The sequence below is a fragment of the Lipotes vexillifer genome, unplaced genomic scaffold, assembly GCF_000442215.2.
Source record: "Lipotes vexillifer unplaced genomic scaffold, Lipotes_vexillifer_v1.1 scaffold1196, whole genome shotgun sequence".
In the NCBI taxonomy this organism is placed as follows: Eukaryota; Metazoa; Chordata; class Mammalia; order Artiodactyla; family Lipotidae; genus Lipotes; species Lipotes vexillifer.
This window is the reverse complement of record NW_006773416.1, coordinates 259103-278517: the sequence shown is the minus strand read 5'-3', so window position 1 is coordinate 278517 and position 19415 is coordinate 259103. Positions and strand designations below refer to the sequence as shown.

General features: G+C 48.1%; 1 protein-coding gene across 1 annotated transcript in view; it reads left to right on the top strand.

The window, feature by feature from the left end:
- The window catches only part of DUSP22 (dual specificity phosphatase 22), a 46890-nt gene that overhangs the window by 12686 nt on the left and 14789 nt on the right, over positions 1-19415 (top strand). Inside the window, exon 3 of the mRNA XM_007448306.1 lies at positions 3404-3486. Within this exon, the coding sequence (XP_007448368.1) occupies positions 3404-3486 (83 nt within the window). The remainder of the gene's footprint in view (positions 1-3403; positions 3487-19415) is intronic.

The following is a 19415-nucleotide window of genomic DNA, read 5'->3' as shown; positions in this document are numbered from 1 at the left end:
ATTATCAAAAGAAGATGGCTAAGAGGCACGTTTAGCAGCCATGTAACTTGTTTGTCATCTTTATCACTTTTATTTTCTAGTTATTAATAAATTTTCAGAAACCCATTTTTTTAATTACCTGGGGAAAACAAGTGGCAGTTTCATCTCTAGCAGATTATTCTTATCCTGTGTTGACTTTTCTGCTTACACATGTCTCTGCAACTTGTTGAATATTTGTTGATATGCTGTCTGCTACTGACCTTTTATTTTTAGCTCGTTTGTCTCAAAATGCTCTGTAGATGCAAAGGTGAGTAGCAACCCACAGAGAAAAGTGCATGTGGAGGGGAGGGGCTGGTCCCCACCTTGTGAGGCATTTGAGTGTGTGTGATGGGGAGCCCGGTCTCCCTCGCGCTGGAGATGGACTGTGCGTCATCCATGGACTTGGCCCAGGACACGTGCAGAAACAAGCCTCCTGTTTTGATGGTGAGGGCCCTCCTCACCATGCCTCGCTCCCCAGACAAACAAGAACACACTCCTGTCTGTTTTCTGGTTGTTGCTTAAATCTGTGAGCTCATGTTCACATCGATTGTTAAAACGGTCTCAATGACTTCTCTGCGTGATATTCATTTCCTTTCCCCCCTGGGCTCCGAGGGCAGCTAACTGGCCTCAAAGAGAATTCAGCACAGTGAGCTGACAGCTGCTAATTGCTGCTAGAACATGTTAAAAATAGTCCTGGAGTTCCTAAATTAGTAAGCTCTGTAGTTCTGAAAAAGCAGCAGTGCTTTGTGGCAGGTAGGGGAGTGGTGCTAGAATGCATGAACATCTTTATGGTTATTTAGTGAATTATTATTAACGCTTTCATGGGGAGAGGGGAATGTCTTTGTTTTTGAAAACAACAGAATTTAGGATAAATTCTTGGAAGTAGAATTGCTGGGTGAATATTTTTACAAATCAAAAATTGTAATAAATACCAAGCAAATTCAATACTCCTGCCAAAAGTTTCCATCACGGTCACAGATGGTGCCAGGCGGCTGCTTGCCAGACTTCGGTTTGAGCAGCAGAGGACTAAGTTCTCCTAAGATTTCGTGCTCGGGAAGAGCTTGTGCACGTGCAGGTGGGCTAGCTGATGACCCCACGGCAGACCTTCCAGCTGCATTCACACCGTTACCACGGTGCCCATGGCTCTAGGCAGCCATCCACCAATAACATGTAGTCCTGAAGAATAAATGTCATCATTCCAATAGTGTTGGCTGAGCACTCATGCACGTAAATGGGTGGACAGAGCCTGTGCTTATGGGAAAAGTAATCCGAAGGTGGCGTATGCATGCGGACGGACGGCGTATGCATGCGGACGGATGGCGCTGCAAGAGAATAGAAAGGAGCGCAGAGCAGAAGCGGCACAAGCATCCCCAGGAGTCACTTCTGTTTTCTCTGGGGCCCGACAGTCAGTTTTCTCATCTGTGGTATCAAGGGTGGTTGTATTCGAAAACAATTTTATCCCCAAACCACCTTTTTTGTTGTTGTTTTATCTTAATCTGTGTTACAAAAGTATATTTATGGGGTGATGAAAATACTCTAAAGTTAGATTGTGGTGATGGTTAAACAATTCTGAATATACTAAAACCCATTGCATTGTACGCTTTAAAAGGGTGAATTTTATGGTATGTGAATTATCTCAATAACACTGTTTTTTAAAAAAGGAAAACACGTATATTTAAACAGTCTTTAAAATTCAAGTCCTGGGTGGAGTCAGAATCTGGTAGAGCCTGGCTTGGAGTGCCTTGTGGGGCTCTGGAGACCCCGCCCGGCTGCTCCAAACGCCTTGGCTGCCCCGCCTTGTCTGGGCGCCAGAAGCTCCAGCTTGACCTTGTTTCACCGCTCCTCTAAAATGCACGTACTGGTGGGGACTGGAAAACCACACCTCGGTGAACATGTGGGGTCTGCCCGCCTGTGGGACCCTAAATAATTTGAGTTCCCGCCGAATTCAAAACTCACTGAGGCCCCGGCTTGGCGTAGTTGGCGGAGGGTCTGCGGGGCCGGGTCCTGTGTGATGGACGTGGAGGCTGCTTGGGGTTGTTGCGGCAGTTAAGAGAGTCTTAAAGTAAAACCGACATTTTAAAATTACTTTTGAAGATCATTCTCTTGACTCTAAAAATGTTACATGCTAATTGCAAAATGTTTAGAATGGTGTTTCTTAGTTTCTGCTTAATCACCAAGGCTTATTAGAAATGCAGGTTCCCAGCCCTGCCATAGACCTTGAACTAAGTTGGAGCCCAGGAATCTGCCTTTCTAAAAAAAACCCAGGTAGTTCATAGGCATGTTAAACTTTTACAACCACCTGCGTTGAATACACACAAAAAAACTATAAAGAAGAAAAAAAATTAAAACACTTGTAATTCCATCTCTTCAAGATTATCACCGTTTGGGCTAATTCCTTAGAGCAGTTTTCCCCCACTGTGTGTGTTTGTCTTTATGTGTTTTAACAAATTGAGTTTATATTGTATTTGTAGTTTGGTACCTGCTCCCCCGCTAATACCGTATCCTGAGCATTTTCCCATGTCATTAATATTCTCCAGAAACATCATAATTAAACATTTGATTTTCAGTCCATTTTACCCTCTATCATTTTCAAAGGCTTGCCCCAGGCCAGAACAGGGGCAGAGGGGAGCGGACCTCCTTGATTCTTGCTGGGCCCTGTTTTGTAGATTAGAAGTTCCAACTTGAGGGGATTTATTCCGACTTTCTTCTACACGTATGATCACTGGAAGGACGTAATTTTGGTGTCTCCTTAGTGTCATATGCAGATCATTTAATAGCCAACTTATAACTTATGGACTATTTTGTTTGGAATTTCCAGAAAATGTTCCATTTTTAGTTTTGCCATAAAGTGAATGTAGATGTTATAAACCACAGTCTTATCTGCATCTGGAGCAATTCTCTGCTGTTTGACATTAGGGTTGATAGGTCTGGCAGATTCCTAAATCTTATATAGTAAGTTGCTTTTTTGTATTTAACTTTAACTTAGATTACTAATCATTAAGGGGTAGTTGAAAAATATTTGAAACATCTTTCTTATTACATGTTTCATGTAAAATACTAACCTAAGGGTCTACAACTTAACAAGTGTCAACTACAAAGTGACTTCCTCTAAACAGTAACACTCATGATTATAAAGTTTATTAATCTAAATATACTTCAAGTTTTATATGACTATGTGCCAATCAGAAATAAACTTAGTTATCTGCAGAATACCTAAAAGCAATAATCCTAGATTCCCTAAGTCCAGATTATTCTGGTCTAGTCAGTTATGAATTTTTAAGAGAGAAACATGCAAGTCATTTCGTGTTCTTTTGCTGTGGCTAAACTTAAGGAGTGCTTCACTTGCAGAAAACATTAAAATGTCCTCCTCTTTCTTCTGTGACAGATGCCAGAGATGCAGAGCAGTTGAGCAAGAACCAGGTGACACACATTCTGTCTGTGCACGACAGCGCCAGGCCAGCACTGGAGGTGAGAGAACTGAGCTGCACGCGTGTCTGCACTGTGCTCCTTGGGTCCAGGGGGCACTGACGAAGCAGCCGTGTTCTCTGCAGCACCGCTGTGCCCCTGTGTCACCGGCTGTGTTAATCTTGCGCTCAGGCCACGTCTGTGCCTGGTCCGTGGCGTGGCGGGAGGACGCCTTCTCTTCCTGATCGTCCTTCTGTTACGCTGCTAGCTTGGCTTTCTTGGCTGAATGCCAAAGAACAAGCGATGCTGCATTTCCCTTTGGATCTTAAGGACATTTAGAACCTATTTTAATTCCTTTCAAAATTATCTCCCGTTTTAGAATCCAGAAGAATTCGGGCTGCTCATTTCCTGATTTTTTCTATTTAAGCTCAGTTATTTGCTAGGAAAAAAAGGCAATGGAGGATAAATTGTCCCTGGAGATTTTCCGGGGCTTCTCTGTGCAGACTGTCAGTGCAGAAGCTGTTGTCGTGTTTTAGGTTTTAAAGTAAACAGGGTGTGTCTGCCTCCACACTGATTGCAAAAGCATCTTCAGTTTTACCCTAATGGACGGTTTGAGCTGTTGGCTGGGAGCAAAATATATTTCTGTTTATTAGCCTTGCCAGAGCCCAAGCTACCTCTTTGTAGAAAATAATGCGAGTGTGGTTGTGATGTGTATGTTTTTCTATTTTAGGGTTGGGTATTGGAGAGGGAGGTGTGGCTTGTTCTGGAAGAAATAATCCTAGTTCAATCAGTTTACACTTAAATTCATATTATACGAGAGTAGGTAATATATTTTTATTTCAAATTTATCTATTTTACTTGGCCATTAGAGCTGCCAGATTTCAGTCAGTTTCAAATAAATGAGGATATAGAGTAATAAGTGACTCTACTGACATCACCATACAGAGGACGGTGGGATGTGAACAAACCTCTGTTCCTTTCTCCAGATTTTTGAGCTTGCACTTCCCTTTGTTGTTGTAGCTCATGGGTTTTGTTTAGGTGCTATAATTTGTTCTGCAGCATGATTTTATTGGAAACAACAACAACAAAACATCATTTTTCTGGAGCCTAACATTTCCCTTGAAAATAGCTACTCCATTTTTCATATATCAACAATAGTTTATATTAAACATATAGTCAAGCTATGGCCTGGATGATAAGTTAAACGTAACATGATTTACTTCCTCTTAAATCACAAGATGAGGCTTGAGGTTTCCTTTATTTTAATAAATTGCATAGATGTCCTCCCCACCCTTGCCCTCTAGGCTGCCTCGCACCCTTGTGCTCTGTTCGGCACAACACATTGTCAGGTAGGAACACGGCCCCGGAATCCGTCCACACTGTGGCTTCCATCCAGATACCAGGTCTTCAGGCTCACAGATCTTCCTCCATGCGGGAGTTCTGTGAGCCTTGCTGCCCTGCCCGACACTGGAGGTGCTTCTCTGATGGATGAGATCAGGTTTGCTTATCCTCTGAACCCTGGGGTGATGTGGCCAGTGGAGGGAAACAGGTCCGAGCCTCCAGGTACCAGATCTACTGCCTTTTCCCCATGGGACTGCTTTTATTTGGCAACATCCTGTTTCAGCCTTTGGGTGCTTTTATTACCTCTCTTGATAGTAAGTACTTTCCTGTGATTTCGTTTTATTAAGGGTTAGACCTTCGTTTTATAGCATGACATACTTTAACATTGCCCCTCTTACTTTATTCATTTTTAACTTCACAAGTAATTCATGAATATATTCTTAGTTTAAAAATTAAAACGATAGATTCTCTGATTGTACAAGTGGGGAAAACTGAGGCATCAAAAGTTATTTGATCGGGCATGCATGCCTTAAGTGATTGGGATCGAGGACGTTCGCCAGGGTCCCAGAAGTTCCGGACCTTTGTTTAGCCCTCTGCCTGATGCATAAAGGCAGTTGTCTCTCTTAAATTTCAAACTCAGTTCCAGAAGCCATAATTTCACCCAGCCTGAGATGAGTCAGGGAAGTTACTTGTTTGGAGTCGGTAGGGAATTAATGGACAGATTTTATGTTTCAGCAGCTCCATGTTTTGCCGGCCCTGATCCTTGGATGGAAGTAGGGCAGGAATGAGGTGAGAGGGCAGATGGTTTCAGGGCCCTGATAAAGGGTGGAGGGATAAGGGATAGGAGAGAAGGGAGCTGGCACCTCGTGCCCTTTCTGAGATCTTCAAAGCCATGCCTGTTTATAGAACAGGCTCTAACTTTCTCTGGGAAGCGCTGGGCTGGGCTGGGCTGGGCTGGAAGTGGGGAGGCAGTTACTATCCAAAATAGAAAAGGTTTCAGTCCCGTCACATCCATGCGGGAGTTCTCTGAGCCTTGCTGCCCTGCACGACGACACCGTAGGTGCTTCTCTGGTGGATGAAATCAGGTTTGCTTATCCTCTGAACGCTGTGGTGAGGTGGTCAGTGGAGGGGAAGAGGTCCAAGGCTCCAATTACTGTCTCTTCAGAAGAGTATCTGAGGGTTAGATCTTCCAGAATGAAGAGTCTTAGAGACTTTGCAGAAACTTAGGAACCTCATGCTCACTGAGTCAGCTCTAAACTAATATCTGAGATTTTGAGGAGCTCTGGCTCCATTTTTATGCCTACTGCTCTTTGTTTGACGTAGAAATCCCAGCTGAACAGGGTCCTAGAGATCACCTACCTGACTCTGTCACTGTGTGGACAGGAAGCTGAAGTTCAGAGACATGAAGGGACTCTCACAGTCCCACAGCTGTTTTAGATAGCTTGATGGAAACCTGGATCTTCTCTCCCAGGCCAGAGATTTTCCCAGAACGCTTCACTGCCTTGGTCCTCTTCTAGCATGACTGATGCTTCTGGCTTTGCTAGCAGTATTAGTAGATATTGACACATCAGCTTTGGAAAGATTGTACCATTTGTAGCCCCACTGGCAGTGTATCAAAATACCTATTTCCCCAAACCATCACCAGCACAGAGTTTTGCTCTTCTTTACTTTTAATTAGCAGTATTTTTGTTTTGTTTTATTTTCTGTGAATGCCTTCCTCACACTGTCGAGTCTTCTGTCCAGACAATTCTTCCGTTTGAAGGCAGGGAGTGGATGGTTTACTCTTGAGCTCCTGCTGCATGCAGGGCGCTGGGACAGGTGCTAGAGATAAAGTGAATGCCAGTGTCTGCCATGGTGAAGCCCTCAGTGAATAAACAAAATACACGCGGTAACTCTCTTATACATGTTACTAATAATTACCATCAGGCTCAGGGCAGGAACCACTCAGAGAACAAGGTTCCTCCTTTACCACATCAGTCTGGAGGCATTTGTGGTGCTGGGCTTTTGGCTGGGCCTTTGGAGACAACTGGGGATTTAGAAAATTTGGTTGGTACCACTCTGGCTGGTAGAGTACCAGGATATGCCTTCTGGTGGGGCCCTGACTCCATGGAATCACATCGGTCCTGCTCATCCCCCATGGATCCTGGGGACCCAGCCTGGAGGATAGCAGTGTCCTGGTTCCTTTGTAGCATAACCAGACCTGGCGGCCTGCCCACGTCACCTGCTAGCAGATGGCAGAGCCGGGGGAGAAATCATTGCCATGTAGATGAATTTCAAGTAGGAATTAAGCCGAAATCTGTAATTATAACATCTAAGGGGGAAAAAAATCCCTTCCTCCAATTCCACATTGAGGACTGGGTGGGGCAGTGGCCTGCGTTTGCTGAAAGTGTTTATTTATTTGTGGGCTGTGTTTTCAGTGCCTACTGGTTGCTCCAGATTTGAGGGATGGTGAAAACTCCTGTCACAAAGACAGTGCATTTTCAAATCAGAAACCCCGTGTTGTTTGTAGGTGCTGAGGAAGTAATATTGAGCAATGAAAGGTTTCTCCCTTCCTCTGAAAAAAGAACCAGAAGTCTATCTTTCTAATGTAAAAATTTCAGAGTTTGTTTCATTTTTCATGTTGGGTATTTAACCAGAGCACCTGCAGGAAACAACTATTTTTCACTATTAACAAAAATGCTTTAAAAAGTATTCTCATTCCTTCTCTGGGCTAATAACAGAAACAATTTAATTTTTAAATGATTTACATTTTAGGATTAAATAGAAAAAATTGTTTATATACATATATTCAAATCAGGGCATTGCATGCATGATACCACATAGATTTTCTGAGCTTGAGTTTGGCTTGGATATTCTTCCCATTTTAAATTGTGACTTTCGCATTTTGAACCATTTAAGTGTTTGTTTTTGTTTTCAAGAATAGGGTGTTTTCATAGGCCAGCATTTATTCTTGGTGATTCTGTTTTATATTTCCTTTAACACAAAAGACATTTTCTTGAGGCATCCAGACTCAGAATTTAATTTTGTTCGTGTTCTTTGTAGTTGTGACCACTTCTCCTGGTTCTGATACTTACTGTTATTTATGTGTCTGTACATATAGGTGTGTATCTCCAAGAGATGCCCAGTCTGCTTGGACAGTGGTGCTGAGAGCCTGAGGGGCTCCTGTAGGGACCTTGTTCCCCTGCTGCATTTCTGTCTGGTGACCCACCCCGTTTCTCACCCTCAAAATTTTTGTTGGCTTCCTAAATGTAAAACAAGCCCAGTCCAAGGTGTGAAATGGCATTTGAAGTTTAAGAAACTGTGCTTCTGTGTCCACTTCTTTCTTCCACCCTTCTTTTGCCCACCCAAGTCCTACCCTCCCTCAGACCTTGGCCCAGCTCCTTTTCTGAGAAGGACACTCCCAGTGACCTCCAACCTCAGGAATTCTTCCCTTTTTCCTATAATACTTAGAGTTTGCACTCTTTGTTGGGCCCTGAATTGTGCGTGCTCTGTGACAGACCCTGCAGGCCATCAAATGGCCGTCTGACCTCCGTCTGACGGTCTAGCTCCTCAGCTGGTCTCAGGCCACTGCGGGCAGTGGGTTTCTGCCGTGTTGGACTTCCTGGTCTCCCCACCACTCAGCCTGGATCTGGTTCTGCAGATGCTTGCTGGCACACTCAGAGCCGAGTGCATTTAAGCTCCACTCCCAAGTGAGAAGCCATGTCTTCGGTTGTTTGTGGCTGACTTCAGGGTGTGAAAGAAGAGCAGTGTCAAGAATGGTATATTGGCCACCAGTGATCTGTGAGGCCAGAGGTCTGTTAATGCAGCGCAGCCTCACTGCCCTCCCCCCACTGTCAGGAAGCCTGGGCAGGTGCAGATGTTCTGCCATACACAGCTGGAGTGGCCTCCAGTTCAGAATTCCCTCTTGCTAAGTTCCTGCAACCACGTGACTCTTCTGTGACTCTCTGGCTGACCTTTCAGCGGTGCTTCATCTCCCTTTGGTCTGCGTTGGAAGCCTGGTCCTACAAGGAAAGCACAGTCTAAGACACGGACGGTGGACGACCAATTAAAAGAAGACTGGCCGCAGCCAGGGCAGCTCAAGGTCGGGAGGGTTGGCAGAGACATCCTCTCGGATCTCGGGAGCTTGTGGCCGGATCATGAAAGGCTGGGAGGACTTTCCAGGCACCGGGGCTGTGTTCTGACTCATCAGGGAGACCTTGGTTACCTTGTCCTCCTCTGGAGGCTTCGTAGGCAGACCCAGCTCTGCCTTTCTGCCTACCTGGTGACCGTGTCAGCTCAGCTCTTAGGACTCTGAGGCCCCTCCTGTCCATGACCTTCAAGTCACAGGGGCTATTGGCCACATTTCCCCTGGCACGAGGAAGAGCATTGCTGAAAGCCACATGCCTTGTCCTGTACACACAGGTGTAGGCAGGGAGGTTCACTGCAGGTCTGTTTGTAATGCAAAAAATTGGAGCCAACCCACATATCCGGCAGAAGGGTACCTGTCAGCTGCGATACGCCTGTGTGAAAGAGACATCGCAGCAGTTCAGACAGAAGAGGAAGGCCTACATGTGTGCGCAGGAAAAGGTTGATGGCTCAGCAAAAGAAGCAAGTTGTAGAGTAATATACACAATGTGATCCCGTTTGTGTAAAATCAACAGTGTGCTCCTGTATGTGCACAAACAGGAGAAGAGGGTGGAAAGGATGAGTTTCACTTTCTTCTCTGTTTGTTTTCCACAGTGGGACTATCTTCATAGTATCATTTTGAAGGAAGAGAGGTAGGGAAGGGAGGTAAGCAGGTGGCCACACCTGGTGTCTGGAGTGGTGACAGGTAGCTTGCACTTGGATGTCCAGGCTCGGCTGGAATGGGTTCTGTGTTTGGTAACAGTGTTTCCCATGGATTCACATGTGAATGTGTGGCCTCAGACACGCTGCATGCTTGTCATCCTCCTGGGTCAGTGGATACAAAGCATCTCTTTTAGTCATCTGAATCCTCAAAGGGATTAAGCCCATGACAAAGCCCATGACACACCTCTCAACTATGCACATTTTATTTTCAATATCAGTTATGTTGTACTCCTACTTGAATGTTTCAGTTAAATGAGTTTATATCCCTTTTTAGGACTCACAGATTCCCCTAGTGATACAGCTTGAAGCACTGGGCAGGGTTTCCTGGTCGGATTGGTCGGTGTGGATGAGCTCTGTTACTTTACTGGCATTACAGAAACCACCACACTATCATAATTGCTGATGAGGTCCAGGGCCTTTGAAAGCAAATCGTTGTTCGACCTGGGATCGTTCTCAGGTTGACAGTTGTTTCCATCTCTCCAGTAAAGTCTTTGAGTATCGGTGGCACCTCCTGTGCCAAAAGTTTGCAGCTTTCTTGTGTTGAGGCAAATTTCTTTGAAGCCAACCCCAGACTTAAATAGAAATGACTCAAATAGAAATGATTATGGTAGGTATCGAAAACTGTCTAGTAATCACTCTTTCTCGAATCCAGCCGTGTCTGAGTTCCCCGTGTGTGGGCCGTCAAGCGCGAAGCAGGCGGCTCCCCTGGCTGCTGGCCTTCTGTGACAAATGGAATTCTGAAGCCAGAATTCCAGCGCAGAGGAGCCAGAGGGGCTGAAATTGCCGAGGCCTGCGTTGGTTCCAGGCAGGAAAGCAGTGCTTCTTGTCTCTAAGTGAAAGAGGCGTGTTAACCTCCCTTCGCCCAGCTCCCTGGCGCTCCTGGCACTTCAGCTGTGGGCACGCGCTCTAGTTCTCGCACTGACTGACCAGCCTCCACGCGTAACTGAAGACTTTTGCAGAACACTCCTCTTCCTAGACTTTTCCTCTCAGTCAAGTCCCAGTTCCTTGAGCATCTCCTGCTGAGCTTCCGTCTCCTCTCTCTCCTGCGGACGCCCCGTGCGGTCACGCCCTGAGCATGGGCGCCAAGCGCTGCTTCTGGAGGGGGCTCTTCTAGCTCAGACCCCTCCCAGAGTCCTCAACAGGGCGTATGCTAGTGGCAGGTCTGCCAGGATTTCCAAACCGAGGTCTCAGGAGAAGCGTGTGACACGTGGTCTCTCCCCTCTGCTCCAGCTGGAACGGCAGTACGCACTGACGCACTGCGGCAGGATTGCCCGTAAGTGCTGGATGGTAGTCGGCCTGTTTATACAACGTCCTCATGCCCGTGGACTGGGGGTTGGGGAAGACTTTGTGAAGAGGGGTGTTGAGGCAGCCTTGCAGGACCGGTATGTCCGCTTCAGTGGGGAGGTGTGTCTCAAGTAGGACCAGCCCTTCCGGGCTGGTCAGGAAGGGGGAAATAAGGACACGTGTGGATGTCGTCTGGTTACAGGGTGGAGAGGGTGGTCAGTGTGGGGGGGGTGAGGGTGGTGCCATCTTCAGTTCTCCTTTTGGCTAAATTGGGAGTTATTCCTTCATATTCAGCAAATGTTAGTTGAGCACCTACCTTGTAGCAGGGATTGGGGATAAAATGCAAAGAGAAGCACGCTGTGGCCCAGCACTAAGAAGAGACAGGCACGGAAACCCTTAAACGGTGCGGAGCTGCGAGTGCACGTCAGAGCTGAGGGGCCTGGGGCACCGTCCCCGCTGGGTCAGCCAGGCCTCGCCACAGAGCGGCCGGTGTGGACTGACCCTCCAGGATAGGAGGGTCTGCTGGGGAGCGGGGGATGGATGCTGGGTGAGGGCGTGTGTGCAGGGCACCGGGTGTGCAGAGCACAGGGCTCAGCAGGGCAGGAGCGCCAGGAGCCAGGCTGGAGGGGCAGAGGCGCAGGGAAGATTCGGAAAGGTTTATTCGTCAAGCCGAGGAGTCTGAGACTCAGCAAAGACTTACGAACAAAGTCAGGTGACTCCTTCACATTTCTTTTCCAAGATGCTGACTAGGGGATGGGATGGAGTGAGGGAGACAGATACCAAGGAGACTGCTGGGAAGCTCTTACGGTAACCCTGGTCAGAACCCGTGAGGGCTGAACTGGGACAGCGGGGAGTAGAGCCTTCTGCACAGAGAGACACAGCCAGGCTGGAAGCCAAAGGACGGGAAACGGGCCTCCAGCGAACGTGAACCAAAAGAAAGGTGGCGTAGTAATAGTCTCATCAGACAAAATAGAATTCTCGTGGGCACCTTATAAAACCCTAAGCAGATTTGCCATTTTCAGGTGCTCCTATAATTCATTACCAGGTAGGCACTGCCATTGGGCCCTGTGCCTGCCACACCTGCAAGGGAAGCGGCCCAACCTGGCTACAGAAGCTGGGGGGGAAGCAACGGTACCAGCTGGTGCCGTCGGCGCTGCAGCCGAGGTCCTGCCTTCCCCTCTCTGTGCTCTGACTCCTGGGATGTTGCGGGACGTTTGCGTGTGTGCCGGAGCAGAGACTGGCAGAGGCCTCGGGTCTGGAGTGAGAAATTGTTTCTCTCCTCTCAGCTGTCACCACGAGAGGAGCACAGGTGTGGTTCCAACATCCGTGACTGAGCAGGGCGTCTGCAGCCGGCTCTGCTCTCTCTTCTAAGGGAAAATCACTGAATCCGCGGTGAGGGTGGAGGCTGGCTGACGGAGAGGACACGGGTGCGTCTGCATTCTGAGTGGCATCCTCCTCCTCTTGAGGGCCAGCTGTGGATAGGCTTGGTGGCTTCCCAGACTTTGTCCTAACTAAAGGAGCACCATCCATAGAACTACTGCCAGAGCCAGAGAAAGGAGAGGCCACCCCGCGTTGTCCCAGTGGCTGCAGAGGGACGCTGCCCCGACCTGTGCGATCACCTGAGGCGTCTCAGACAACAGAGTGGAGCCTGGGCTTCGGCTTGAGCGTTCCAGGCCTGGAAACTCTTCCTAACCAGAGGAGTTCAGAGGTCGTTGCCGACTGTACTGGCCTTCAGAGTCATCAGGGCCTAGCGACGGTGGAGCTGATCCGACCTGAACTTACCTGTGTAACCAGACCAGCCCCACGGAATCCAAGTGCAAGACACTCCCAGATCCCCGGATCAACCCAAAGGGACTGAATTCAAACGGCCTTGTAGAACACCCCGACTCATGGGGAAGAACGACCTTCCCAAGTGTTTGCCTTTCTCCCGCGCCCCCTCCCGTGTTCCTGTAACCTGACACTTGCCCACTTTTCCGCTGGAACCCTCCCCTGCTGCCACCCCTGCACTTGCAGTGGCGTCAAGACCAGTGGTTTCAACCGGTTGTCTTGACGTCCTGCCCACCCCCATGAGGGACCTCTGGCCTCCCCACACAGTTCTCCCCTCTGTGCCCACCGCGAGAGGATGCAGCTGTCAAAATAAAAATGACTCGTCGGCTTGCTTTCAGCGGCAGACGTCTGGGAGGGAGGGCTTGGTGAAGTGTTGCCCTTCAAGGAAGGCCTGGGGCACTGAGCAGAGCAGAGTCAGTCTTAGGGCAGAGCAGGGAAGGCGCCCCTCCCCTGTAGTGCTGGAGGTTGGACCCCCACGCTGTGGTATGTTGGCGACCCACGCGCCAGGGAGATCCAGTGCAATCTGACCGTCCACACGTACCTGCCTTGGAGAGCGCGCCCTTCCTCACGCCCAGGAGAAGCGGGAGTCACGGACTCATGCGCTGGCCTTTACCGCATCCCACCTCTGGGTGTCCGTACCCTGACCCCACCCACGCAGGACTGGCTATCTCGCAGGGCAGTGCCCTGCTCTGGGTCAGTGTTTGCTTCATTCTCGAAACACACCATTTCTGGGGTCTGACACCACTTGGAGGACGTGATGTTAGGCCCGAGGGACCTTGAATGCTGCTTAGAAAAAGCTCCTCGAGTGCCGAGGATTGCGCCCCAGTCAAATCTGCGGTGTTGGCCACTCGCCTGCAGGGAGGTCTCGTCCCACTGGGAGGGAGGGAGTCTGGACTCATTTGCTTGGCAACCTGCAAGAGGGACCACAGACAATATTCCAAATGCTGAGCTCCTTGCGGAGGAGGGGCTGGGCACCCTCCCGCACAGAGGCGAGGCCAGCCGGCAGCACACCCACGCGTGAGCCCAGCCCTCCAGACCCCCGGGCGACACCTCTGCAGCCTGGTCTGCGCTGGTGGCAGCACGCGCCTTGTTTCTTTGTAGCACCTCCAGCCGCTCAGTGCTTCACAGTTGGGATCAAATCTTTCTTTAAAAAGTCCTGTGTTGGAGAGAAATTCCTCTGTGCCTCTCTCCAGAGTGAGGAAGAGAGCCAGGCACAAGTGATGGTTTAGAATCAGGCAGTCCCAAGGCTGTCTCCTCACATCCCGTGTGTGGAAGAGGAATGCGAGGTGTGATTTACCGAATGAGCTCCAGGTTGTCACAGTGACCTTGGGAAGCGTCACTGTCCGACCAGGGCTCAGCACACCTTCTGTCAAGGGCCAGATGATGAATACGTTTGGCTCTAGGACCCTGAGGTTTCCGGGCAGCACTCTGCTGCCCCCCTCCCACCCGTGTCCTGAGAGAAGCTGCAGGCCACACGCAGATGAACAGGCAGGCTGTGTCCCGACACACACGGGCCTGTTTGTCACCTCTGGTCTTGGTGGCCAGGTGGCAGGGAGTGTAGCTGGGGTGCACCTCAGGGACTGAGCCAGCGGCTTCCAGGGGCCTGTGTTGGGAATGAAACTTGGGGCCACTGAGTCCCCAGTTTAATGCACTCCTGGAAATTTCTGAGCATCTGGCCAGCCTCCACCTTAGTAATAGTTTTTCATTGTTAGTGAGACCGGCCACAGCATCCTGCTGAAATTTAGAGCTCATAGGACCCTGCAGATGGAGACATCGCCCTTTAAGACGGCTTGGCCGGCCGGCCTGCCTGCCCTGGGCGGTGCTTCCTGCCAACTCTAGGGACCTCTGGTCCCCCTGGACACGGGACTCTCGGGGCACATTGGAGTTTAATATTCTAAAGGTGGATCTCCCTTCCTTCACTTAGTGACCATGTATTGATGATCTCTGGAGAGAGAGGTGCCTAGGGTGCTGCAAGAAAGATGAGTGAGATGGGACCCAGGCATTGAAGGAAACTGGGGTCTAAGGGAGATACCCTCAAGTCAATTACCGTCCTTTGTGCTGGGGCCCCGGCACCCTGTGCGGCCCACTGGGTGCTGGGGGGCAGTTAGAGAAATCGCTGGAGCCAGCCTGGGACGGGGGTGCTTTCTGAGGAAGTGCCCCCCAGGACTCCTGAGGGAGAGAAGGGCACACAGGAGCCTGGGGATGGGTAGGCAGGAAAGTGCAGGATGCCTGGGGGACTCAGGCAGCAGGTGCCCGGGCTTGGTGAGCTGGAGGAAGGGGGGTGGTAACAGAGCCACAGAGCTTGGGAGGGGGTCGTTTTACTTTGCAGACGGGCTGTTTCACCAGCCGAGACACATGATCAGATAAAAATCCACCTTCGTGTCTTTTACAGGCAAACTTGGTCCACTGCTGATCACTCCTGAGGAGTGTTTCATTCACGGTGACTTTCAACATGGTCATGTAGCATTAACGCCCGTTAGGTTACACCGTAGAATTGCTCGATTTGGAGAGATTTTGCCGAAACTGCCCTGTTTTCACGAGTCACATCGGGCGCACCAGCAGGTCCTCAGACAGAACCCAGGTCGCGGAAGAGGGTCAGGTGGTTAGGCTGGCGTGACCTCCCCATCGCCCGCCCTCGCAGCCTGCGGGACTCCAGCGGACTGTGCCCGTGTTAGCAAAAGGAGTTAGAGCAAAAATAAGCCTTTGGGTTCTCCACCTGTTGACCTGACGAGTCAAATGTATGTCGTTTTTTGACTAACCTGAAAGAAGCCAGCAGGTGCTGGAGGGTTCTCATTTGCATTTTTTCTCACAAAATCAAACTGAGGGCTAAATCTTGTCTCTCCACTCTGACCTTCCCACCCCTCCCCTCCCCACCAAGCACCACAGAGTTCTTGGAAGTTGTTATTTGTGGTGGTGTTTCCTAAATTTAGCTGATGCAGGAAGAATCAGTGGCAAGTGGGGACGTTAAGAAAATGCATCTTCGGTTTAGAACCTGGATTTAAGACGTGTATTATGTGGCGCAACTAAAGGGCCGCATTTAGCTTCTGGGGTGATTTTCTACAGTGGTTTCTTTGAGATTTTTGCTGCGGGTATAAACAGCCAAACGAGAGAGATGGCGGAGCCTCACCCTTGGGACCTTCCCTGTCTGGTGTTTTTGTGCTGATTTCCAGCTCTTAGTCCACAGACGCACGTCGGGTTTTCCAGATGTAACCTCTTTATGGGTATAACTTTGTACTGTACTTTTTCCCTTTAAAATGTTATTGGCTGGGTGAAAATTCTTACATCGAGGAGAAATACTAATCAAAGTGTATGTGCCAGGAGCTGGGCTTGGCTTCCACGTACATGAGCGATTTGGGCATCTTCATGGGCTTTCTCTGCACTGAGCCTCTGCCAGGAGGGGCCCTGGAAACAGACAGTGAGGCTGTCAAACCTGGTATGTTTGTCCAAAAGCAATTCCAAGTCAGCAGTTGCCATCCGTTGGGTATGTGACCTTTAAGAGTGTGGCCAGACTAATTTTTTCAGAGTTTACCTACCTTTAGGTTTATATAAAAGTGCAGAAGTTGTCAAATTCATAGAGACAGAAAGTAGAAGGCTCCCAGGGGCTGGGGAGGGGTGGGAGCTAGTGTTTAATGGGGAACGAGTTTCCATTTGGGAAGATGAAAAGGTTCTGAAGACGGGTGGCAGGGATGTGAATGTGAATACATTTAATGCCTGTGAGCTGTATACTTAAAATGGTTAAAATGGTTAATTCTATGTTATGTATATTTTACCACACCAAAAAAGTGGAGAGAGTGATTGTCTCAAGTGAGAGAGACTTTTTTTAAAATTAGTATATAAGCTGTGGTCCTGCTTCTGATCAGGTGTGAGACGGTTCAAATTTAATTCTTTTTTTTTTTTTAACACTGTATTTCCAGTCCTATTTATTTATTTATTTTTTATTTTTTATTTTTGGCTGCGTTGGGTCTTCATTGCTTTGCGCAGGCTTTCTGTAGTTGTGGTGAGCAGGGGCTACTCTTCGTTGCCGTGCACGGGCTTCTCATTGCAGTGGCTTCTCTTATTGCGGAGAACAGGCTCTAGGTGCACGGGCTTCAGTGATTGAAGCACATGGGCTCAGTAGTTGCAGCGCGTGGGCTCAGTAGTTGTGGCACACAGGCTCCAGGGTGCGGGGGCTCAGCAGTTGTGGCGCACGGGCTTAGTTGCTCTGCGGCATGTGGGATCTTCCCAGAACAGGGCTGGAACCCATGTCCCCTGCATTGGCAGGCGGATTCTTAACCACTGCACCACCAGGGAAGTCGCCACATTGAATTCTCTTTAATTTTATGTTTCTTTTCTGGACTCAGAGTTTTTTGGGAATGTGGTGAAACTAGCTCTTCATGGGGTCTTAAGCTTATTTTCTCAAGCCGTGCAGTACAGCCCCCAAACATGCTGGTCAAAGGAAAAACGCAGTCTCTTCAGGGGTCCTCCCACGCACACCCAAGTTGCTGCCGGCACTGAACGGGATAAATGAGAAACCAAGATTTCTGATTATGTCGTTTCTGCCTGGATTTCCCACCTCTGGCCCCTTAAGTGAGCCCCTGCTTCTCCTACTGACGTCTCCTCTTAGGTTGTAAATAGGCAGAAAGGAGTTATTTTCTGTAACTGGTCTCCATTAGCTGCCTGGGAGAGAGAAGACAGCTCTGAAGGGCTTGGCCTTTCCTTTGAAAAGTAGAATGTCGACTAGGTTCTTCAGAAGACTCTTACTTACGATGTTTCAGAAAGAAAAGAACAGTGAATTTTAGAAATTGTACTTGAAACAAGCGAGAGTTTGATTCCTTCACTAGTCCTGAAATCAGAACCTTGGCCCTGCTTTTCAAGTACTTGCCTACGTATCGTTTTAAGTGTAATCTTTAGTTTCAGACCCAAAGAAAGGCAAAAACCTTACTCTTGGTGGTTACTATGCTTGTTGAAACAGAAAACTGAAAATTATTAGAACTTTTGAGAATACGGACTTAGAAAGCTTTAACCTTTTGTTCAAGAAGAGCCTCTGGAATACTTTCTAAACTTTCTTTTCAGTCAAGTGATGACTACCGCTTCTTTGAAAACCTAACAAAAACAAAAAATTCATCCAAAAAGCGCTCCTTGGCAAATCCCACCTAACTCTTACTTCTTTCCTGTATTTTCCTAATGTTTTTCCTACGTTGTATCACATTAGTGTGACATTATGTCACACTAATCGATGTGTCACTTGGTATTGTGAATATTTCGTGTATATGTTTTTTGCCTTTTTCCTCCCTCTGGTTCCCATTTCATCAGTATTGGTGCCGTTCTCAGGACACGTGAGGCCATTCAGAAGGTCATGTCGTCCAAAGAAATTGCTTTTTGCTCTTTCTTTGTCCCTTGTAGAAACCGTGGCCGTCTTAACTGAGCTTCTCTTTGTACTTCAGTGGGCACAACTCCTGGGCCAGCTCTCTTGAGAGTCTGTAACTCGACATTTATTAGCTCCATAAAAGTTTAATGTCAATTAGCTTTCCAACAATCACTTTTTAGAGGTATCATGGAAATACTGAATTTTTATTTATTTGGTAAGAATTTTGTTTCAAAGAAGATAACTGATTTTAGGGTTTTTAAAAAAATAGTAGCGGTAATACAAAGGAGGAGATACCACCTAGCAAATGCTGTAGTAAAAGGGAAAACATTGCTGCTATTTTTATTGCTTATGAATTTTTCAGATTGCTCTAGAATTTTGTCCTATAATAAGATGTTCTTTATCTTTTTGCTAAACTTTCCGTAACTTAGCTAAACATCTGTCTCCCTGAACTCCAGCACTACAGAAAGGTCCTTTGTTTAGGTCCAAGTAGATGAAAAATTCTGTTCCACATCATATGAAAACATTTGCTGAGCCCAGTCCTTTAATAATTTTAAGTCTGTCCGGCTTTCTCATTAGCGTTGAGGTCCTTCACGCTGCCAGCACTCTTGCTGCTTTCTGAATTAGTAATTAACTGAATTGTACACATGTGCAGCCATCTGAAGCCTTTTTTCAGGCACCTTATGTTCTGTAGTCTGTGGCCTCCAAGAAGGATACTTTTCGTGCTTTGTTAATGACTAAGCCAGGATAAGTAGACGTTCTTGGGTAGTGAGCAACTGAACCTTTGCGACAGTTTTGACTCCTTTCTTCGCCGTATTTGCATAGTGTGTGGCTCCCTTCTTATTGTAGATCACGGTGAGCTGCTTCCTGGCTGGGTCCCGCTGGAGCGCGTGTGTGCGCGTGCCTCTGGTTTTTGTGTCACCAGAATAAGGCCTGGGCACCTTCACAACGTCTTTCTCCCCTCGTTATTCTTACGACGTGATCTTCATGTTAACTGATTTTCACCCCATTCTTATCATCCAACAGACATTTAGTAAGTGCCTGTGGTATTTGCCAGGCATCATCATTCCAGGGAAGGTTATTATTGCTGCTATTCTGTCCTTGAGAGAACATGATCTTATATTGTATATTTTCAGCGTCCTTCCTTTGCAGTAGGGAATCCCCAAACTTGTGGCCAGGAGCCCCTTTGTTCCTCCTTAAACGCGTCACAGATGGGAAGCCATCATTGCCACGCGCCCGTCCCAGGTAGTGAGGCTGAGGGGACCCACATGACCGAAAGGTGCTCCCTCACCCTCGGCAGGCACGGAGTGGGGACACCCCTCGCCACTTTCTCCCGGCTTGCTCCCGCTGTGTGGGGCCGGCCTCTTTC